At 36.8% G+C, this 25,100-nt stretch overlaps 1 protein-coding gene and 1 pseudogene across 2 annotated transcripts in view; one reads left to right on the plus strand and one right to left on the minus strand.

Moving 5' to 3' along the window:
- Positions 1-25,100, plus strand: part of LOC123527399 (guanine nucleotide-binding protein subunit beta) — a 74,213-nt gene that overhangs the window by 15,440 nt on the left and 33,673 nt on the right. For both annotated transcript variants that reach the window (XM_045306815.2, XM_045306817.2), the window contains exon 2: positions 19,272-19,369. In XM_045306815.2, the coding sequence (XP_045162750.1) occupies positions 19,304-19,369 (66 nt within the window). In that variant the 5' untranslated portion in view covers positions 19,272-19,303. The remainder of the gene's footprint in view (positions 1-19,271; positions 19,370-25,100) is intronic.
- Positions 9,504-12,512, minus strand: LOC123533416 (piggyBac transposable element-derived protein 4-like; annotated as a pseudogene).

Here is a 25,100-nt window from a genome sequence, read left to right on the forward strand (position 1 = left end):
TTTTTGCGCCGATTTGACTCCGAAATTCGGCGTCTTCCCAATTGACAAAAATGGTCAAAATTCCCAAAAAATGCTTTAAAATTCCCAAAAACAAGATGATTTTTCCCAGTTAGATTGATTTCTTGTGAAATTTGAACTAAAACGATGCAAAATATCATTAAAATTCTGACTCTAATTATGGTTTATTCGCAGAATTTTGTTGCCAACTCGAAGCGCGTTGTTTACATAAAACGGGTCACGGCATAGTACGGCATTTAGTATGACTTTCATCACGGTCGCTAAACGCTTTTTCATGCGTCAAAATGAGTCGGAAAAAATATTGTTAGAAACTTACCTAAATTATCGAAAAATGTCGCATAATTCCAAATATTATAATAAGAAAATAAAACTTAAACACGCCAACGGTACTCCGGACATTCGAACATCTTTTGGTAAAGTTAAAGAGAAACTAAATTCAAATCAAACGTCAGAAAAGCAAAGTGATCTGTCCAAGAAATCCGAGTCCCCACAAAATGACCCTCAGAAATCAACAGAAGCTCATGGTGACCCTAAGCTATCTGAGCCATCATATCCTGTGACATCAGAAAATAACCTGTCTGTCCTGTCTGTTCAACCTCAGTGCATATTTGAATGAAATAAATTTACCTTAAAATAAAACTTTTCAAAATGATTTCTTTATTGAGGTTTGTTAATTTTTCCCAATTTTGAAGTTTATCACGTTAAAAATTCCCAATTGAAAAGGCATGGGCTGTTGCCAAAAAAAGTAAAAAAATCACTGTGGTGTAACTGCTCTGGGTAACTGTGACCTTTGACCTACTGACCTCTAAATCAATAGGGGTTGTCTACTGGTCATGATCAACTTCCTTACTAAGTTTTGTGATCCTAGGCTCAAGCCTCCTCAAGTTATTGTCCAGAAACGGTTTAACTGCTCTGGGTCACTGTGACCTTTGACCTACTGACCTCTAAATCAATAGGGGTCATCTGCTGGTCATGATCAAACTCTAAAAGTTTTGTGAGCTAGGCCCAAGTATTCCTGAGTTACCGTCCGGAAACCGTTTAACTGTTCCGGGTCATTGTGACTGACCTTTGACCTCAGAATCAAGAGGGGTCATCTGCTGGTAATGACCTACCTCTCTACCAACTCCTGATCGTAGGCCCAAGAGTTCTCGAGTTACCATCTGGAAACTGTTCCATGTCATTGTGACTTTGACCTTTGACCTCAAAATCAATAGGGGTCGTCGGCTGGTTGTGACCAGCCTCCCTTAGTATCAATTTTCATGATCCTAGGCCCAAGCGTTCTCGATTTATCATCCGGAAACTGATTGGTCTACATACCGGCTAACATACAGACCGACATCTGCAAAACAACATACCATCCTTCTTCGAAGGGGGTGAGGAGGCATAATCAGCCATTACTGAGTGAGACACTACCATAACTCTATTTAATAGAATGTTATTGACTGTATATATATAGTGATTGAAACTTTGCACACAGCAGTGATTATCTAGTTAATCATAAAGGGACTGGCCTCCAGATTGTTCGACAACAACAACAAATATTTTTTTTTAGATATCTGGAAATGAATGCTATATTTCCTAAGAAGGCTTTAAAACTTAATTACTGACTAACTTTATGTTACGGAAACACATGAGAATTTACTGTTTTTACTACTTTTTACGATAAAAATCAAAAAGCGTTTCTCCAGGTAAACTGCCTCGATTATAAATATCTGTATTTTGAAGTCATAATTAACTAATTTCACCATAGCGCTATAGGTTACGGCGCCAGGCAAGCGTCTTTATTGCTGCAGTGGTTTGGGGTTCGATTCCTGACACAGTCATCTTTTTTTCTTGATTTGGAATTTTTATAATATTTTAGAAATAAAAAACTCATATTCGAATGTTCATAATATGACCAAACTTCAATTTGAAAGAAAGATTATTTTTAGCCAAATCTGGCGGTCAGTGCCTTTTAAGCTGATTCCATAACTGTTTAATTTTTTATGGCATAAGCTGTCTTATTGCAAATAAGTAGAAAATCAGTATATTGTTTTTCATTAAACAAATTTATACCAACAGTAAAAGTTCATGTACGGACAAGTAAATTTTATGTTACTTGTCCGTAGTAGAATTTTCTGAGATTTTTCCGGCCCTGTTCATAGGGATGATCCTTGGATGGTCTTCTTTAAAAATTATTCAGTTCTTTATTCCATACAGAATTCTGGTTGCCATGGCAACTGAAAGGAAATTTTTTAAAAATCTTCTTGTCCAAAATCACAGGTCCAAGGGCTTTGATATTTAGTATGTAGCATCATACACGCCCCCACCCCCCCCCCCCCCCCCCCCCCCCCAACAACAACAACAAAAATCATTCCCTTTTATGCCCCTGGCATCTACTGATTATAGTGACTGTCCTGTCCATTTGTTCATCCTTCTGTACGAGGTTAACCAAATGGAACCATTTCGTCATCAATACCCCTTACTAGAATGACTTGATACTAATGCAGATGTAACCCGTGACCATTCCTCATCTTCAGACATCACCACTCACCAGACCTCAGTTTGACCTTGACCTCATTTTGGACTTGGGTTGCTTTATATGAGCCATCACTTGGTTAACCAATGGGACCGTTTCGTCTAGCATCAATACCCCTTAGTAGAATGACTTGATACTTGTGCAGATGTAACCTGTGACCATTCCTCATCTTCAGACATCACCTGACCAGTTTGACCTTGAAATTGACCTCGTTTTGGACTTGGGTTGCTTTATATGAGCCATCACTTGGTTAACCAAATGGGACCGTTTCGTCTAGCATCAATACCCCTTACTAGAATGACTTGATACTTGTGCAGATGTAACCTGTGACCATTCCTCATCTTCAGACATCACCTGACCAGTTTGACCTTGAAATTGACCTCGTTTTGGACTTTGGTTGCTTACCATCGACAAGGATGCCACCGGGTGCATCAAGTGTTTATTGAACGCAGCTTTTTGTTTAATATTTCAAACCTTCATGAATATTTAACTACAGTTGTAAACCCCTACCCCCCATGTCACCACCCACGTTCCAGATTTCAGGACTTCCATTCTTTAAGTTCAAATGTAATGAAATTATTTGCTTCTTAGAAACATCCTTAATTTTTTGCTGGATATGTTTCTACGCCATTCCTTAACACAAACCCATTCAGCAGGGGATACCAGTTCATCGCATTTGCTTGTTTAACATTAACTTACGTAGGAAAACTGTATGAGTATTGTCTAGTGGTCAGTTATCAAGTTTCTTCAAATCATGAACCTGGGGGTCAAAATTGACTATGCCCTATGGTCAACAGATTTTACGTTGGCTTATATCTATAGGGAAAACCTTTAAAAGAAATACTTTTCTGAAACCATAAGGCCCAGAGCTTAGACATTCTCTAGGGGTTCTCTACCAAGATTATGCAAATCATGACCCTGGGATCTATATAGGCCACACCCGGAGGGTCCCTTGTTTTTAAACTTGACTTGCTTGTTTTTGAAGCAATAGCAAATAAATTTGGTTCACATGTATAATGTTTGATACAGATTTCAATACTCATACCTACTGACCTATTTTTTTGTTTTTTAAGTTACAACATAGAAATTTGGACCACATGATTGTATAATTTTTGATACAGATTTCAATATTTAAATACTCATCTTGAATAGTTTTAATCATGACCTACTGCCCTACGTTCTTGTTTTTGAAGGTACAGCAAAGAAATTTTGTCCAGGTTTAAAACTTTTGATACTGATTTCCATAGTCGTCTTAAAATTCTTAACCCTCACCTATTGAGCGTGACCCCTGCTTCATCATTGTCTAAAAGATGTTTGTGTAAGAAGGAAGAGAAAGATCAGTAAAATGAAGTACATATTTGTAAGACATTGTATAGATAGAAGAGTACTTGTTTCCTGCTTAGTATCAGTGGTTTATTTGTTCCTGTTGAAAGTGGCTGATTATGTTCAGAGAATAGATTTTATCTGATTCATTAAACATGTTGTTATATGTACAGAAAGTACCTAAAAGTTCATTAGAAATGTTAGAAAGAAGTAAATATTGTCCCGGTTGTCACAGCTAGTAATCTGGAGAAAACATATGAAAATAATTAAATACTACTAACTCCAACACAGCACTATTTAAACAAGCAGGTTTTTGTTAATTCTTACGTAACTGGCCAAAGGATCTTTGATATTTGGATGCACTCTTTCTCTCCGACAGTTCGGATTCCTTACCTTAGTGCAGCTCTTCATTTAAAATGCTACTTGTTCCTTATTATGCCCCTCTCCAAAGAAGGAGGGGTATATGGTTTTGCAGATGTCTGTTGGTCGGTCTGTATGTAGACCAATCCGTTCCCGGATGATAACTCAAGAACCCTTGGGCCTAGGATCATGAAAGTTGATACAGAGGTTGGTCATAATCAGCAGAATGACCCTTACTGATTTTGAGATTGGTAGGTCAAAGGTCAAGGTCACAGTGACCCGGAACAGTTCAACTGTTTCCGGATGATAACTAAAGGTTAGAGACCACCAATTGTTTTCCCATAGACTTACATTGTAACATTATGGCGTGTACGGCCTTCCATACATCGAAACATGTGTATCTAATTACAAGTTTTTCAAGAACTATCTTAGTTCTACCAAAATATCGGACGAAAAACATATGAATAGTGATACTTTATTTAAGTAATTTTCTTGTGAATGAGATGACCCCCTGTTTACATCATTGACGTGGCGGGAGAAATTCATTTGATACAACTTTTTTTCAGTACACATAAAATGTAGCAAATTTTGTCAAAATGTATAATAAAATACTGTAAATGCAGTGAAAAAATATCAGTTTTGAAAAAATAATCACTTTCTGGGTTTGTTTACATGACTGACCAATCAGAACGCACAGACGTTACCTTATTCCCAGGTATACACTTACCTCATTCCCAGTAAGTTCCCTGTACTTTTTTGAATTGGTGGTCTCTGACCTAAAGAACAGTTGGGCCTAGGATCATGAAAGTTGATAGGGAGGTTGGTCATGACCAGCAGATGACCCTTATTGATTTTGAAATCAGTAGGTCAAAGGTCAAGGTCAGAGTGACCAGGAACAGTTGAATGGTTTCTGGATGATAACTCAAGAACGCTTGGGCCTAGGATCATGAGAGTAGATAAGGATATTAATTATAACCAGCAGATGACCTCTATTGATTTTGAGGTCAGTAGGTCAAAGGTCAAGGTCACAGTGACCTGGAACAGAAACCTCTTCCAGACGATAACTTAAGCACGCTTGGGCCTAGTTGGGTCATGAAAGTTGATAGGGCGGTTGATCATGATCAGTAGATGACCCCTATAGATTTTGAGGTCAATAGGTCAAAGGTCAAGGTCACATTGACCCAGCACATGCCCTTTTGGAAACCACATGCCCGAAAATATTTTTACTTGCCCGAAATCAGTTTGTTTATATTATGTATTTTTAAAGAAAAAACAACAAAAATCAGTTTGTAGTGTTCATTTTTCCCAAAAGGATAACAGCAACCTGAAAACAAGGTCTTCAGTCATTTCCATGTCTGATTGTCATCATAAAAACTTTATATGCAGTGTATATCAACCTTATGTGTACAAACATTCTTTAAAATTTTGGTACACTACTACACTACCCCATACAGGACTTGAAGACCTGTTGCATTTTGCATTAATCAAGAAATTAGAACTGACCTTTTGGTACAGTAAGGTGATTTATTGCTTAAATATTTATTGCTTTCCCTCACACAATTTACTTTCAAATCCTTTGGTGTTTAATTAGCACCCTCGAAGTACAGTCAAAACTCGATATCTCAAACTCGCTTACCTCGAAATTCCGCTTAAGTCGAAGAAATTTTCAAGTCCCGTCAATTTTCCTTCTTTATATATGTAATTCAACTTCGGTTACGTCAAAATTCGACTTACCGAGATTCCGGATGTGTCGAAAGGGATTTTCAGTCCCATCAATAAAATTCAAGTGCATTATGAACTCGGTAAATCAAAGAGAGAAAAATATGCAATAAAATTTCACACATGTTATTGTGAATGTGGTTGGTTTTTAACACATATCCATGTTCATCGCCTAACCATAAAGCCTAGATGCCGACATATCAAAGGTGCGGCGATTATCAAAGTGAGATGATGTCATAGTTGCATGCATGTGCCATGATTATAATTTTCGATGTAAACATTAGATTTCTTTCATCAGCAGTCAATTGTTTTTGAGACTTTATGAAAATTGCATTTAATTTAAACAAATGAATTACTTAGTTTGAACAGTTGGGATCTTTAATAAGGATTAATTGGAGGTCATCCCGATGAGACTGTATAAAAAAATAAGTTCTTGCGGGAAAGCATCATTCTTTTAAAACGTCAGATCGAAATGCTGTCAATAATCCGAGAGAGAAACGTGGTACCAAAAGGAAGCTTGACAAAAAAAATTTGAGGGAAGTATAATATTTATTCGTCGAAAAACTGAAAACTTTGATAAACACAAACTGTACGGAATCGTGTGCAGGTAAAAAGCGGACAGTGTATACACGGTATCAGATAAAAAGTATTAAATCTTTTCATCATTTGTCCATAAACGTCCCTCCTCATAACTCGAATTTCGGTTATCTCGAAATAAAAAGCACGGTCCCTTGAAATTCGAGATACCGAGTTTCGACTGTATTTTGCAAAGAAGCTGAAGACACGAAAACGCTTGCAAGCAGTAGTATTTAATAATCATCAATAAAGATGTGGAGAACGCAAAATGCTGTGACGTCACCAATTCATGCGTAAATATACGAAAGCCAGTATTTAGGACACTCATTTCGGATTAGTGAAATTCTTTTTGTAATTATTGTGAAAATTAAGGGATTTAGACGAAGACTGGGTTAGTGAGCTAAGGCCACCGTGGCCGTCTTTATATATAAAACAAGGAAATTAATTATGTTGTTGAGAAATACTATACCAATAGCATTATTACAACAGTGATTGTCTAGACTCTTGTTTGTGTTACTAGTTTTGGTTTTTGTTGTTAGGCTTGCTGTTTTTTCGCCTCTTGTTGGCTAATTGTCAAGTTAAGATACTGCAATAGAGGCAATCCTATCTTTATTTTGAGAAAATTTAACAGTAGTTAGAAATAAATATATATATTGGTCTCATCTTGCACATATTGTAATCTGTAATTGGCTATAATAAATATCATAGTATATGACTAGAGTAAATAATTATTAAAACTTACATGTCCCATATAGCTGTAAAATACAGTCATGGTAAGTAATCTGTTTACATACTTTTAATGTGTATTCCAGATCCGTCTGGTTCTGTGTATAAAGTTCTAGTCTATTTTACATCATTGTGCAACTCTGATAAATCTGTATCATTCTAGCTGAAATGAAAGATTCTTGTTGATAAATGATCATTTTGTTTTTTATATTTATTATATTTTATATATATGGAGAATGATTGTTTGGAAATTTTGTTTACTTGTCTGTTTGTGTTTGATGTATTATCAGGACATTGTAACTTATTGTTGATAAGATCAATATATTGAGTTTTGACTGAGTTTGGTCAATGACTGTTTCACAACAGTTACTGTGTAAATACATCTGTTATGGTCAATAATACAAGCTGTGGCTGTTTTTCTGATTATAATCTTACTTTGTTATGCACAAGTTGTTGATTTTAACTATCTTTTGTGTATGCAATAGAGGCTGTATTTTTCAGTTGATCTTGATGAAATTTGGTCTGAATGATTGCCTTGATGAAATCCAAGCAAAGTTCAAATATGGGTCATCGGGAGTAAAAAACTAGGTCACTATGTCAAATCAAAGAAAAACCTTGTGTATGCGGTAGAGATTGTATTTTTCAATTGATCTTTTTGAAGTTTGGTCAGAATGATTGCCTTGATGAAATCTAGGTCAAGTTTGAATATGGGTCATCTGGGGTCAAAAACTAGGTCACTAGGTCAGATCAAAGAAAAACCTTGTGTATGTGATAGAGGCTGTATTTTTCATTCAATCGATCTTCATGAAATTTAGTATGAATGATTGCCTTGGTAAAATCTAGGTCGAGTTCGAATATGGGTCATCTGGGGTAAAAAACAAATCAAAGAAAAACATTTTGTATGCGATAGAGGCTATATTTTTCAATTGGTCAGAATGATTGCCTTGATCAAATCTAGGTAAAGTTCGAATGTAGGTCATCTTGGCTCAAAACTAGGTCACTAGGTCAAATTGAAGAAAATACTTGTTTACATTTGAGAGACCACATTTTTAGTCCAATCTTAATAAAAATTGGTCAGAATATTTGTTTCCATTAAATCACTAGGTCAAACATGTTTACACTGTTATGGTGTGTTTCTCAGGTGAGCAACCTAGGGCCATCTTGGCCCTCTTGTTTGTGGTGACATTTTGTAGATTTGGTGCTGATAGAGCAAATACTTGAAGTGTAAGACTAGAAATTAAAATCCCAACATGAATACTGACTGAAGCAGACAGCATTAGCAGGGTGTAAAAAAAAAATTCACACCACTTGCCCTGCAGGACTAGTAGCCAGTAATATCTACTCGCCCTCAGTGAACAGCCACTCGCCCTAATAATTGACACTTTTAATACTGTCACTTTTATGAAAGGAGTATTATGTACAATAGTATTATTTCCCGAAAAAAATTGGACACAATAATCATCGTCCATCCACCCATGTTGAAAGAGAGAAAAAAACCGTTAACGATTATCGGTAATTATTCAGTTGATAAACTAAGTAATTGACCTTGATTTCATTATCAATTTACACCCCCTCAAAGAGCTAAAAGAAGTGTGTCGGTATCTTGACATCTGAAGTGGAGATCAAAGCGGTATTTTTGCTCAAGATTGTCATGGCATTACGTCATGTTCTCCCGCCATGTGACACATCACTGTCTGATCGTACCGCCTCGGTTCTTAAAATTTCTGAGAAATAGAAATCAATAAAAAGTTTCTTCTTTAATTTGTTATCAAAAGCGAATGTGCTATATCCCATATAAAAGGTAAATGTCTCAAACGATAGTAGTGGATATCCTACCTCTGTGACCTATTTGCCCTCAAGGAATTTACATTATTGTTTGCCAAGAAAAACTTTTTAATTGTCGTGTCAAAAAATACATGTACAAAGATTCATTTAAAACTTATTAAAAACCGCAATGATATCACATTGCTTTATTAGCTCGACTATTCAAAGAATAGTCTAGCTATTCTACTCACCCTGGCGTCGGCGTCACACCTTGGTTAACCCTTTACCTCATATGGAATTTACCTAGTGGACACTCCTTATCAATACAGCATACAGGTAAAGGCTTATCAGTAACCAATAGATAAGACAGTCAATACATGACACTATCTCCATATAAGGTATTGGTAAAAATGGCCAGATTTTACAGTGATGTTCTTTGGAGCTTAAATACAGTATTTTCTAATTATCCTAGGGTCTGGGTGTCAACAGAAGATTTTTAGGGTAAAAAATTTCCTTTCTGAAGGTATTTTTTTTTTTACTGTACAATAAACACAAATGCCCAAAATGGCAGTTTGAAGTGAAACAAACATAAAAATGTTCTAATAATTTTATTTTCTGTGTTATTATTTATATAATTTCATGGCAAATAAATGAAATATTTTTCACATTTATTAACATTTATTTATCTAAGAATTATATTCAAGAAACAATGCAGAAATCTGTCAAAATTGAGCAAAATAACACATATATGGTTGATATAAAACAAGTATATACATTCTTCCTCAAGTTACTCTGATCCTGTTGAACTATCCATTTACTAAGGGTAAAGAATGATAATTGTTTGCTTGCAATTATTGAAAATGAAATATTTGTAAAAAAATTTTGTCAAATGGATATCAAGCACCGAAAACCGAAAAAGTTTTAGTGTACTAACTTGAATTGGTCAGAAAATTGGACATCGTTACCTTTTTTACCTAAAATCGCATTATTCTAAATCCACAAAAAAATAAAATGGCATTCAATACCTAACATGTTCTTCTGCCAAATAAATATTATACACTATTTACACATATTTACACACTAATATATATCCAGTATAAATTATTATCCACTGTCATAATCCAAGACGAACACTTTGAACATTCTATATCTGCAAAAAGTACATAGTTTTCCATGATAATCCTCAAAGACACAAGCTTTCAATACCTAACATGTTCTTCTGCTAAATAAATATTTTACACTATTTACACACTTATATATCCAGTATAAATTATTATCCACTGTCATAATCCAAGATGAGCATGATTCTGCACTTAGAAATTCCAACAGTCATGTTATTTTCTACCCAAAAAATTAACACACTCATTATCACAGATATTCACACAGTTTTACTGGTTATGGTACCGGTGATGGCACCCTTCCTTGCATAAATGGACATTACAAACTGTACATCCATAAACTGTCTCGCGCCTTGCGTTCAGCTGCTTCATGTGATACTGGCAACGTCTCTTTGGACCAGGCAATCGTCCATTTACATGTCCATGAATGTTCTGGGCATCAACTAGGCCTGGATAATCGAGTACAATTCCACTTCGTTTCCTCTTGGAGTAACCTCCGATTAGATCTCGCACAAGTTCCAAGCGAAAATCCAGATGGTTGAAACGTTTCCTCTTGTTTATGCGTCTGGATACCATTTTGAACATTATGAAGCTGTTCACAATGGAACAGTTCAAAAGAAACCAAAATAAATTCTTCCACCATTTTTTGGAGTTCCTGCCGACATCATATTTCATGCGTAGTTGGTCGTGAAGATCAACCCCACCCATAAACTTGTTGTATGCCGAAACACTGTGGGGTTGTCTCAGCTGAAGCACATCAGCTCCTGCACGGCGGGTAGCAAGCGGTGTTTCGTCGGGCTGACTCAGTGTCGAAAGGTGGTGTACATGTTTTTTGTCCTTCCAGACAGAAGCTGTCAATGGAGTGTCCCCTTTTTGAAGCACTTTGAATTCACCCCTGTTCTTGACGTTGTTCGGCTTTTTCAGTTCTGCCGGGAAGCCTACACGATTCGTTCTAACTGTTCCACAAGCATAAAGTCCATTATCAAGTTACTGTTTCATCAACGGCACACTTGTAAAAAAGTTATCGAAAAAAATATGTCTGTGTGTAAGCCTAAGATGGTCCGTAAGTTTCGTTACAACATTGTAGCCTAGTCCATTTTCTCCATTGTATGTGTTTCGCCCTAAGTACACCTCAAATTTTGACAAATATGTACTATTTGAGTCACACAACATCCATATTTTTATTCCACGTTTTATTGGCTTAGCCGGCATATATTGTCTGAATGATAGTTTCCCCGTAAACTTGATCATCGCTTCATCTACTGCTGCTTGCTGTGAAAGATCGTATGACATTAGGAATGTTTCTGACACGTGTTGAACCACAGGTTTCACTTTATACAGGCGGTCATAATTCTGGCTTCCACGAGGAGGTTCTGTAGCTCGGTCAGATACGTGAAAATATTGGGACAGTTTCTGAAAGCGGTTACAAGTCATAATGTTTTGTATTGCTGAGTTTCCAACCAATGGATTTGACGACCAATACATGTCCAGTTCTGGCAAAGCGTTATACCCATTAGAACATTTATTCCGATGAAAGCCTTCATTTCGTTTTCATTCGTTTCCACCCACTTGTCATCTGGTTGGTCCTGCGTTGCCTTCCAACGTGCGTAATTGTTTGTGTGCCTTGCCATGTCTGCGAACATTGCTGGGTGGAACAGCAGATAGAAGAAGTCCAAAGCAGAGGCGGTCTGAACATCAAAGTTATCGGGCAGTCTTGGACCTGTCTGTCCCCGGAAATCAGCAGTCTGTAAAGAAAAAATGATAAACATGTATGTTTATTTTGAAAAACATGTATATTTATTTCGGTTCTAAACAGAAAATAGATATATCTTGCTTTTTTTTCAATAATTTATAACAGACACCTGTGTGAGAGAACAATTTCACGGTCCACACTCCGGCACTCGGTCACAGAAAATGACCTGCGTAACTTTAGCTACACATTTTTCAGGGTTTTTTTTTTTTTTTGTAGCTGTGACCTTGACATTGGGAGGTTACATGCATCTATTGTATTTTTGTTCAGATATATCTGTGCAAACAAATAAGGATTAATTGCTGCAGAGCGCGATTGAAGTCTGAAAAAAAATCACTCTAAACTACGACATAATTATTTTGCCGACCCGTGCTTACCCGAAAATTTGTGAAATTGTTGGTCCATTCTTGATCATTGTCAGGCTTGTCATCTGACACATCGCTCGACGATGGCGACTCAACACTACTCACATCGCTCACTTCAATGTCTGATTCGATCTCATCGATCGGTCTGCGTGGTTGCACGATATCAGTTGGGTCAAACCCATGAAATTCGTCGCCATAAATTGAATCTTCGTCACTGCTTTCAAAGAGCGCATCCATTTTGATTTGACTTTTGAACTATGAACTTAGCGGGTGATTTATGGGAAATTTTACAAATTATCATTCACGATTGGATGTTTCAGTCATACGTCACCAATATATTTGAATATACTACCCATAAGGCACGCTAATTACCCATAAGGCACGCGGATTTCCGATATACGTCACTTCCATACCGCGTGATATATGGGATATACCACCTTCGATTGGAGGTTATTTATAGCGTAACTTTAAATAGAAACCATACGTTTTTTCATCCGGGTTCGTTTCCCAAGATGCACTTGTTTATGAAACAACAACTTAGGGAATTCCAGAAAGTTTAAAAATATGTGTTTTTTGCTATTGAAAAATGGAGGCGTCGAGAAGCGCTTCCATGGAAATATTGCAAAGGCGTCGAGAAGCGCTTGTATGCGGTAATAGGATAAGGCGTCGAGAGGCGCTTGCATGGGGGAATAGTGAAAGGCGTCGAGAGGCGCTTACATGAGGTAAAGGGTTAAGTTTTTGCATGCAAGTACATACAGCTATCATGTAAAGGCATATAGCTTTGAAACTTATTTATTCTTTTTCTAGGTCAATTACCAACCTCACTGGGTCAAGTTCCATAACTCTAACATGTATTTTGAGCAAATTATGCCCCCTTTTGGACTTAGAAAATTCTGGTTAAAGTTTTACATGCAAGTTACTATCTCCAAAACTAATGCAGATATTGAATTGAAACTTCACATGTGTCTTCGGGGTTATAAAACTAGTTGATAGCACCAAGTCCCATAACTCTGACCTTTATTTTGGCCAAATTATGCCCCCTTTTGGACTTAGAAAATTCTGGTTAAAGTTTTGCGTGCAAGTACATACAGCTGTTTCTAAAAGGCATATAGATTTGAAACTTATTTTTTCTTTTTCTAGATCAGTTACCTACCTCACTGGGTCAAGTCCCATAACTCTGACATGTATTTTGGCCAAATTATGCCCCCTTTTGGACTTAGAAAATTCTGGTTAAAGTTTTGCGTGCAAGTACATACAGCTGTTTCTAAAAGGCATATAGATTTGAAACTTATTTTTTCTTTTTCTAGATCAGTTACCTGCCTCACTGTGTCAAGTCCCATAACTTTGACATGTATTTTGAGCAAATTATGCCCCCTTTTGGACTTAGAAAATTCTGATTAAAGTTTTGCGTGCAAGTACATACAGCTGTTACTAAAAGGCATATAGATTTGAAACTTATTTTTTCTTTTTCTAGATCAATTTCCTACCTCACTGGGTCAAGTCCCATAACTCTGACATGTATTTTGGGCAAATTATGCCCCCTTTTGGACTTAGAAAATCCTGGTTAAAGTTTTACATGCAAGTTACTATCTCCAAAACTACTACAGATATTAAATTGAAACTTCACATGTGTCTTCGGGGTTATAAAACTAGTTGATAGAATCAAGTCCCATAACTCTGACATGTATTTTGGGCAAATTATGCCCCCTTTTGGACTTAGAAATCCTGGTTAAAGTTTTGCGTGCAAGTACATACAGCTATTACCAAAAGGCATATAGCTTTGAAACTTATTTATTCTTTTTCTAGGTCAATTAACAACCTCTGTTTCAAGTTCCATAACTCTTAACATGTATTTTGAGCAAATTATGCCCCCTTTTGGACTTAGAAAATTCTGGTTAAAGTTTTACATGCAAGTTACTATCCCAAAACTAATGCAGATATTGAATTGAAACTTAACATGTTTCTTCGGGGTTATAAAACTAGTTGATAGCATCAAGTCCCATAACTCTGATATGCATTTTGGTCAAATTATGTCCCCTTTCGAACTTAAAACTCTTTTGATATTTAACATTTTGGGTAAAAATTTCCTGCTTCTGTGACAATATTTCGAATAGTCGAGCCTGGCTGTCTTACGGACAGCTCTTGTTTTAAAATCGCACTTCTATTTATGTTCACGAGGTCACGTAACCTATTCTGCCGCACTAACAGAAATCTGTTTGCCAAAAATCGTTTTACTCCATGTATTGTCAGTGATTTTTTTTTGCGCCGATTTGACTCTGAAATTCGGCGTCTTCCCAACTGACAAAAATGGTCAAAATTCCCAAAAAAATACTTGAAAATTCCCCAAAACGAGATGAATTTTCCAAAATAGATTGATTTCTTGTGAAAATTGAACTAAAACGATGCAAATAATCATAAAAATTCCGACTCTAATTATGGTTTATTCGCAGAATTTTGTTGCCAACTCGAAGCGCGTTGTTTACATAAAACGGGTCACGGCATAGTACGGCATTTAGTATGACTTTCATCACGGTCGCTAAACGCTTTTTCATGCGTCAAAATGAGTCGGAAAGAAAATTGTTAGAAACTTACCTAAATTATCGAAAAATGTCGCATAATTCCAAATATTATAATAAGAAAATAAAACTTAAACACGCCAACGGTACTCCGGACATTCGAACATCTTTTGGTAAAGTTAAAGAGTTAAAAATTCAAATCAAACATCAGAAAAGCAAAGTGATCTGTCCAAGAAATCCGAGTCCCCACAAAATGATCCCCAGAAATCAACAGAAGCTCATGGTGACCCTAAGCTATCTGAGCCATCAGATCCTGTGACATCAGAAAATAGCCTGTCTGTCCTGTCTGTTCAACCTCAGTGCATATTTGAATGAAATAAATTTACCTTAAAATAAAACTTTTCAAAATGATTTCTTTATTAAGGTTTGTTAATTTTTCCCAATTTTGAAGTTTATCGCGCTAAAAATTCCCAATTGAAAAGGCATGGGCTGTTGCCAAAAAAAGTAAAAAAAATCACTGATTGTAATTGCTGCCGCTTTTTTATTATTCAAGATTTTTTTATTCCGTTTTTTGTACTTTCTGTCAAAAGTCTGAATTTTATGCCCAGAGTATTCATTATTTATTTACTTTTAGAAAGAAATAAGTAACTAAGATCGCGCTGTTTGAAATTTTACAAATGATTATATGAAAATTCGACCATTTTTATAGAATTTTGCCTACATTTCTGTTGATATCTTATTAAAATCATTATAGAATTCAAATTGTATTATTTTTCAAGGGGTGTTGAAAAATTGAAGCGAAAATGTTAAAAGATGAATGCACTACGCATAGTTTTTGTGTACATGTCGATGTAAATTAGATATTACGATAGGTTGCACGTGCTTGTGGAGTGGAAAAATACCGGCATGACGTTTTGATATCTTTACGATTCGCGGGTAAATTCCAGTCAATCCAGGTAGCGACTGAACCATCTCAAAGTTTGTTGACGTTTTGGAGATGTTATTTCTGAACTTTGGTAAAATAAGGACATAAAAAACCACTCGCCCGATCGGTCGAGTATACAGCGAGGTCCACTCGTCCTACTCAGACTTTAACTCACCAATGCGAGCGGGCGAGTGGAATTTTACACCCCTGATTAGATACCAGAGTTTTGTGGGCAAATCTGCTGTAAATTGCTATATAGTTCAATCTTTGTCAGTTTTAAAGCATATTTAACAAAACAAAAAAATCTGCATCCGCAACATCCATATCCTAATATTTCTAGTTGAGATCAGTAACTAGGTCATTAGGTCAAATGTTAACACTCTAGAGGCCATATTTTCTACTTCAAGGGAGGGGATCTAACATATGTATTCCCAAATGGGCACCGCTTAAAATCATATGTTGTGCTTCCAGTAGTACATATGTGGTAAACATTTCGCAGAAAAATACGTGAGATTTTTATTTGTGATTGAATATTGTGAAAGTGACATTGTTTTGCCAAAAAATCTGTGCAACCGAGTATACATTACCTAGCATGTAAGTGCATTTACCTTACCTGTATTTGTAGAAATGACGGAGAAAAACGTATCCTCCGTGAAGCGGTGTAACTGAAAAATAGTAACATTTTTATCAACTGGTGGAAATATGTTGTTTAGTTGCCCAGCACCTGCTTAATTTTGCCCTCGCAACTTCCGTGTGCTAAACCCCATCCAGAAGAAAAAATATTTGGCGATCACTTTGCTAGAAAAATATTTTTGGGCGAAAAACCGAATGGGATATATATGTTGTGCATGGTCTACATAAATTATGTGGTGCATTAGATTTTTTAGAACTCCACATATTTTGAGCTTAAATGGTGCCTGGAAAAAGAAACGAACAGGAAATACGTGCCAAGTTTATGTCAAATCAGTCCAAAAATTATATACATTTGTATGAAAGGGATAACTTAAACGAGCACAGCTTTAAGCTTATATTAAATGTTGTAGAACATTTACACTTAGGAGTCAACGCATCTGTCCTAAATCCGAAGGCGTTAATGTGTTGCTTATGTGTGTTGACCTGTGAATGTCGGAAATATGCATGTATAGTTTGGTGTATAGCATATAAGCTGCTGAGACGGTCTGCGTAATTATATGTTCTTGAACCTAGTGTTCTTTTCATGTTTGCTTTACCCATTCATGTGCGCCTCTATATATATCTTCGGCAGTAAATCTTGCTAGGTAAATCTCAGAAAACATTTTTCAAACTCTAGAGGCCACATTTACTACTTGATCTTCTGAAAACTCTGTCTGGTTGGAATCTTAGTTAGGAGTCTTAATTAGGTCAAATTATAGAAAAACCTTGTAAACTCTCTAGAGGCCACATTCTACTTCGTCTTCTTAAAAGTGTCAGAATTTTTGTTTCTGCGAATTCAGTGATATATAGGTCAAATCATAGAAAGGCATTGTTAACACTTGAAAGGCCATGTTTTACATAATTAGCTCGACTATTCGAAGAATAGTCTAGCTATTCTACTCACCCTGGCGTCGGCGTCGGCGTCACACCTTGGTTAAGTTTTTGCATGCAAGTACATACAGCCATCAATTAAAGGCATATAGCTTTGAAACTTATTTTTTCTTTTTCTAGGTCAATTACCAACCTCTCTGGGTCAAGTCCCATAACTCTGACATGTATTTTGAGCAAATTATGCCCCCTTTTGGACTTAGAAAATTTTGGTTAAAGTTTTACATGCAAGTTACTATCTCCAAAACTAATGCAGATATTGATTTGAAACTTCACATGTGTTTTCGGGGTTATAAAACTAGTTGATAGCAGAAAGTCCCATAACTCTGACTTTCATTTTGGCCAAATTATGCCCCCTTTTGGACTTAGAAAATTCTGGTTAAAGTTTTGCGTGCAAGTACATACAGCTATTTTTAAAAGGCATATAGATTTGAAACTTACTTTTTCTTTTTCTAGATCAATTACCAACCTCACTGGGTCAAGACCCATAACTCTGACATGTATTTTGAGCAAATTATGCCCCCTTTTAGACTTAGAAAATTTTGGTTAAAGTTTTACATGCAAGTGACTATCTCTAAAACTAATGCAGATATTGATTTGAAACTTCACATGTGTCTTTGGGGTTATAAAACTAGTTGATAGCAGCAAGTCCCATAACTCTGACCTTCATTTTGGCCAAATTATGCCCCCTTTTAGGCTTAGAAAATTCTGGTTAAAGTTTTGCGTGCAAGTACATACAGCTATTTCTAAAAGGCATATAGATTTGATACTTATTTTTTCTTTTTCTAGATCAATTACCAACCTCACTGGGTCAAGTCCCATAACTCTGACATGTTTTTGAGCAAATTATGCCCCCTTTTAGACTTAGAAAATTCTGGTTAAAGTTTTGCGTGCAAGTACATACAGCTATTTTTAAAAGGCATATAGATTTGAAACTTACTTTTTCTTTTTCTAGATCAATTACCAACCTCACTGGGTCAAGACCCATAACTCTGACATGTATTTTGAGCAAATTATGCCCCCTTTTAGACTTAGAAAATTTTGGTTAAAGTTTTACATGCAAGTTATTATCTCCAAAACTAATGCAGATATTGACTTGAAACTTCACATGTGTCTTCGGGGTTATAAAACTAGTTGATAGCAGCAAGTCCCATAACTCTGACCTTCATTTTGGCCAGATTATGCCCCCTTTTGGACTTAGCAAATTCTGGTTAAAGTTTTGCGTGCAAGTACATACAGCTATTTCTAAAAGGCATATAGATTTGAAACTTATTTTTTCTTTTTCTAGATCAATTACTAACCTCACTGGATCAAGTCCCATAACTCTGGCATGTATTTTGAGCAAATTATGCCCCCTTTTGGACTTTGAAAATTCTGGTTAAAGTTTTACATGCAAGTTTCTATCTCCAAAACTAATGCAGATATTGAATTGAAACTTCACATGTGCCTTCGAGGTTATAAAATTAGTTAAGAGCAGCAAGTCCCATAACTGATATGCATTTTGGTCAAATTATTCCCCCTTTTGAACTTAAAACTCTTTTGATATTTAACCTTTTTGGGTAATATTTTCCTGCTTCTTGGACAATATTTCGAATAGTCGAGCTTGGCTGTCTTACGGACAGCTCTTGTTTTTATGAGACTTGGTTAGAATGTTTGTCTGTTTAAAATCTATGATAAATTTGTTTGGGAAAATAACTAGGTCAGTAGGCCAAATCATAAAAAACTTTGTTATCACTCTAGAGGTCTCTTTTTCAAATTGATTATCATAAATGTTTGTCTATATGAAATTAAGATCAAGTTCAAAAGTGGGGTACCCGAGATGAAAAACTATGACACTAGGTCAGATCATTGAAAAACTTGGTGAGTCTCTATGAAATCTAGGCCAAATTAGATACTAGGTTTTCTGGGGTAAATACTAGGTCAGGTGAGCAATACCAGGGCCTTCAGGGCCCTCGTTTTTGTTGTTGTTGAAAGTGTGGCAACTTTTGTAGTGTAAAGGATGTTACTTGATTGTCTTTCGGTTTTTTTTTCAGAGGAGTTTTCCCCCTTGTTTAAGCCTGTCAAGATGACTTCTGTTCAGGAGTTAGATGCTCTTCGGCAGGAAACAGAACAACTGAAGAACCAAATAAGGGTAAGCCAGTTTTAAGCTAGTGGTTATCATCAAGAGACTTGTCATGTGCATATTGTTGGGGGCTTCATGTCTGATTATACAGAGTATATAGAGGAGCCTCCGTGGCTGTTTGGGTTAGGTCTCTTGACTTCAAATCATTTGCCCCTCACCGATGTGAGTTTGAGCCTCACTCGCAATGTTGTATTCTTCATGTGAGGAAGTCAACCAGCTGGCTTACGGAAAGCTGGTGGATCTACCAAGGTGCCCACACATGATGAAATAATGCACAGAGGGGCACCAAGGGTCTTCCTCCACCATCAAAGCTGGAAAGTGACCTATAATTGTGTCTGTGTGGTATTAAACCCAACAAAAAAATAACATATGGGCATGTTGGAGTCATCTATCCATCTGTTCTAGATGAACTTATGCCTGAAGGGGTACCAGAGGTCTTCCTCCACCAGCAAAAGCTTTAAAAATCGCAGTATGAGGCCACATTTAAAAAAGTCTGTTTGCTGTCTCCCGACCCTACTTTTTAAAGTTGGGTAGGTAGGTAGGCAATTCTTTTTTTTTTTTTGCGGGTTGAGGGGATTAAACTTTCTTATTTTGCTTACTTAAAATATATGCAGCACTTGTCGTATCGCAACTAAAAAAAATATTGACCAGCATTTTTGACCAATAAAAACTTTTGAGGCGCAGTATTTTAAGCTGGTAGGTAGGGAGACAGCAAACAAACATATTTATGCCCCTTCTAAGAAGGAGGGTTGTTTTGCAGATGTCGGTCGGTCGGTCTGTATGTAGACCAATCCGTTTCCGGATGATAACTCAAGAACGCTTGGGCCTAGGATCATGAAAGTTGATAGGAAGATTTGTCATTACCTGCAGATGACCCCTATTGATTTTGAGATCTTTATGTCAAAGGTCAAGGTCACAGTGACCCTGAACAGTTAAACGGTTTCCGGATGATAACTCAAGAACGCTTGGGCCTAGGCTCATAAAAGTTGATAGGGAGGTTGATCATGACCAGCAGATGACCCCCATTGATTTTGAGGTCAGTATGTCAAAGTTCAAGGTCACAGTGACCCGGAACAGTTGAACGGTTTCCGGATGATAACTCAAGATTGCTTGGGTCTAGGATCGTGAAAGTTGATATGGAGGTTGGTCATGACCAGCAGATGATCCCTATTGATTTTGAGGTCAGTAGGTCAAAGGTCAAGGTCACAGTGACCGGGAACAGTTAAATGGTTTCCCGGGCGATAACTCAAGAACGCTTGGGCCTAGGATCAGGAAAATTGATAGGGAGATTGATCATGAGCAGCAGATGACCCCTATTGATTTTGAGGTCATTTGGTCAAAGTTCAAAGTCAGATTGGCCAAAGTCACACTTCATTTCCGAGCAATAACTGGAGAACCATTTGACCTAGAACCTTCAAACTTCATAGGTTGGTAGGGCTTATGGAGGAGACGACCTCTATTGTTTTTGGGGTCACTCCGTCAAAGGTCAAGGTCACAGGGGCCTGAACATGGAAAACCATTTCCGATCAATAACTCGAGAACGACTTGACCCAGAATGTTGAAACTTCATAGGATGATTGGTCATGCAAAGTAGATGACCCCTGTTGATTTTGAGGTCAATAGGTCAAAGGTCAATGTCACATTGACCCAGAACAGTAGAATTATGTCTCCCCCTCCCCCCCGTTTTTGCCCTGTCCATCCTTCCGTACGTCACACTTCATTTCCGAGCAATAACTGGAGAACCATTTGACCTAGAACCTTCAAACTTCATAGGTTGGTAGGGCTTATGGAGGAGACGACCCCTATTGTTTTTGGGGTCACTCCGTCGAAGGTCAAGGTCACAGGGGCCTGAACATGGAAAACCATTTCCGATCAATAACTTGAGAACGACTTGACCCAGAATGTTGAAACTTTATAGGATGATTGGTCATGCAGAGTAGATGACCCCTATTGATTCTGGGGTCACTCTGTTGAAGGTCAAGGTCACAGGGGCCTGAACATTGAAAACCATTTCCAGTCAGTAACTTGAGAACCATTTGACCCAGAATGTTGAAACTTATAGGATGATTGGTCATGCAGAGTAGATGACCCCTATCGATTTTGGGGTCACTCTGTTAAAGGTCAAATTCACAGGGGCCTGAACATCGAAAACAGTTTCCAATCAATAACTTGAGAACCTCTCGACCCAGAATGTTGAAACTTCATAGGATGATTGTTCCTGCAGAGTAAATGACCCCTATTTGTTTTTGGGGTCACTCCTTTAAAGGTCAAGGTCACAGGGGCCTGAACATTGATAACCATTTCCGATCAATAACTTGAGAACCTCTTGACCCAGAATGTTGAAACTTCATAGGATGATTGAACATGCAGAGTAAATGACCCCTATTTGTTTTGGGGTCACTCTGTTAAAGGTCAAGGTCACAGGAGCCTGAACATGGAAATCAATTTCCGATCAACAACTTGAGAACCACTTGACCCAGAATGTTGAAACTTCATAGGATGATTGAACATGCAGAACATTTTACTCTCCCTGTATCAAAGGGGCATCTTAGGAGTATTAATAGCTGGTAGTTGTAGCTAGATTTCTGGAGCTAGCCCCCTTCTGGAAAAACTGTCCAAAACTATTGCCTTTTTGAGACTTAGGAAATTGCTGGTTTCAGAGATTAAGCAATGCACATGTCAAAATGCTCATAAAGACCTTTCTAATGGCTCATTGTCACAGGGGGAAAAAAAAAAATTCAAAACGACTTTTTGGCATATTTTTAAGAAAAAATTACAATTGTAATATATTTAAGTGTATATGGCTCATGGACCCATTCTGTATCCTAGGTACCTTACTGCCACCTTTGGTTTTAACATAATTTCATATAAATGTTCTTTGGTTGACTACAAAATTCCTAAAGATGATTTTACTATTTCAAAAAAACATGGCTCTTTGAGGGTGGGGTAGGTTTTCCTTATATTTATATGCTGGAAACTTCTAGAATCTTCTTTTAGAAACTACATTTGATTGACCAATGTCAACGAGAATGCTTGGCCATCAAACTTCATGCTATGATTTTCTTAGGTCAGTAGGTAACCCCTATTGTTCTTGGGTTCATTAAGCCAAAGGTCAGTGTCGCAGTTTACTGGAGACTGAAGATAACACACCCAGTAGTTAATTAAACCATGATTCTGCAAAAAAATGATGTATAAATAGTGTATGTATAGTTCAAGCAAAAATTTCAAGCATCACAAGACCATTATGTGTTTTGTGAAGTCATTGCAAGAGTCCCAATCAATATTTCCAATATTACCATGGTTACACAGTGACTGCTATGTTCCAATACAAAACTAGTATGATAGAGTCTAGTAGAAGCCTTTGAGACAGAACATAAGAACTACAGATTCTTTCAAAATGAAATCAGGATTGATTAGAGGATTTTGTGTAGATAATATATTGGCTTTTCTGCAAAATTCAGTAAGATTGTATTGTTAAGTATGGACTGGTGCAGCTTCACACTACCGTCTCTTCTATCAATGAACTATATAAGTAATTGTTTATTTTAATGGGTTAAGCTCAACTGAACACAAATGCTCAAGGGGAGCTATTGGGTCTGTCGCCTTCTCTCGTCCACAGTTTCATTGTTAACACTAGAGGTAGTATTTTTGGTCCAATCTTGATAAAACTTTGTCAGAATATTTTCCTAAATAAATCTGTGATGAGTTCAAAACATGGTCGTCAGGAATCAGAAACTAAGTCACTAGGACAAATACTTAAAACTTTGTTTATATGAGGTCAAATTTTCTGTCTTATAATAATTTGTAAGAATGTTTGTGTCAAAAAAAACTGTCTCCGGGTCAAGTCATAGAAAAACTTTTATGTCACATTTTATGCTTGATCTGCATAAAACTTTTTCAGATTGTCTTTGACTTTATGAAATCTAGGTCTAGCTTATAAACATTACCTGTGGTCAAAAACTAGGTCAAATCACAGAAAAACCTTGTTAGTACTCTGTTATGCCATATTTTAAATTTTTTGTTGCAAAAAATAATGTCTTGAAATTAAAAATATTTCTTTTTAATCATCATCTGCATGTGTGGTTACAATCCCCATAACTCTTAATTGTATTTTTGACAGAATTGTGCCCCTTTCATACTTAAAGATTTTGGCAATCTTTGCTTTCTGGATATTCACTTGGTTGGCGTTGCCTGGTTAAGTTTTATGTTTAGGTCAGCTTTTCTTCTAAATTATCAAAGCTATTGCTTTAAAACTTGCAACACTTGTTCACCATCATTAGCTGACTCTGTACAGCAAGAAACGTAACTCCGTCCTGCTTTTTGCAAGAATTATGTCCCCTTTTGGACTTAGAAAATATCAGATTTCTTGGTTAAGTTTTATGTTTAGGTCAACTTTTCTCCTAAACTATTACAGCTATTGCTTTGAAACTTGCAACACTTGTTCGCCATCAAAAGCTGACTCTGTACAGCAAGAAACAGAACTCCATCCTGCATTTTGCAAGAATTATGGCCCCTTTTGGACTTAGAAAATCAGATTTCTTGGTTAAGTTTTATGTTTAGGTCAACTTTTCTCCTAAAGCTATTGCTGTATAACTTGCAACACTTGTTCATCATCGAAAGCTGAATCTGTACAGCAAGAAACATAACTCCATCTTGCTTTTTGCAAGAATTACGGCCCTTTTGGACATAGAAAATATCAAATTTCTTTGTTAAGGTTTGCGTTTATGTCAACTTTTCTCCTTTAAGGTCAAAGCTGTTGCTTTAAAACTTGGAGCAGTTATTTTCCATTAAAAGCTGACACTACACAGCAAGTACAGTAACTCTGCATTGCATTTTGCAAGAATTATGGCCCCTTTTGGATTTAGAAAATCATGGGTAGGTCGATATTTCTATTATACAGAGACAAACAAATCAGATGAGCGTCTGCATCCGCAAGGCGGTGCTCTTGTTATATCTTGGTGTATCTTCCTTTTAAAGTAGAGGTCTCTTATTGAGACTATCAATTCATTTTACTGTCAAATCACCAAATAGTGGAGCGCGCTGTCTTACGGACAGCTTTTGTTTCCTGTTTTGTCTGTAACTCAACCATCCATGAAGGGATTTTAATATTATTTCAGTGTTTCAGATTAGAGGAAGCCCATTCGCCCAGTGAGACCAAAAATCTTACCGTGCGAGTAAAAATCATAAGCTGGGAGCCCAGCTTGCGAGCAATTTTCTGAGCCGTGTCATGTTTTGTTTACACCGGAAATAATGCATGAGCATGCGCGCCTGACCGCATATAAATGCCACCTTATCCTGTTTCAGGTATTTTGAAAACCGTTTCAAACCGTTCCGCTTTTTGTTATCCGTTTCTTCCGACGTGAATTTTAAGTCAAAGGATGTTTATTGTAGGAATTGAATACTCTTCAAAAGGAGGTACACTATTACGGATCTAATACCCTAATGAAGTAGCATGGGGCAATCACTTTCAAAAGTAGTTCATTTTCTCTATGAAGTATAAATAAAGTTCAATTGGGTTTTCATAGAACAAAAACGAGGTCACAATTTCATACAAAGAGCCACGTTTTCTGTCTGATCTTCAGAAGACTTTGAATGTATGTCTGTTTGAAATCTAGGATACAATTGTAACTGGAACACTTGGGAGTATAAAACTAGATCACTAGGTCAAATCATTAATAGAATCCAGAAGGAACTATTTTCCTCTATGAAATGTAGGCCAAATGAGAGTCTAGGTTATTTA

The sequence above is a fragment of the Mercenaria mercenaria genome, chromosome 14 (genome assembly GCF_021730395.1).
Source record: "Mercenaria mercenaria strain notata chromosome 14, MADL_Memer_1, whole genome shotgun sequence".
Lineage (NCBI taxonomy): Eukaryota > Metazoa > Mollusca > Bivalvia > Venerida > Veneridae > Mercenaria > Mercenaria mercenaria.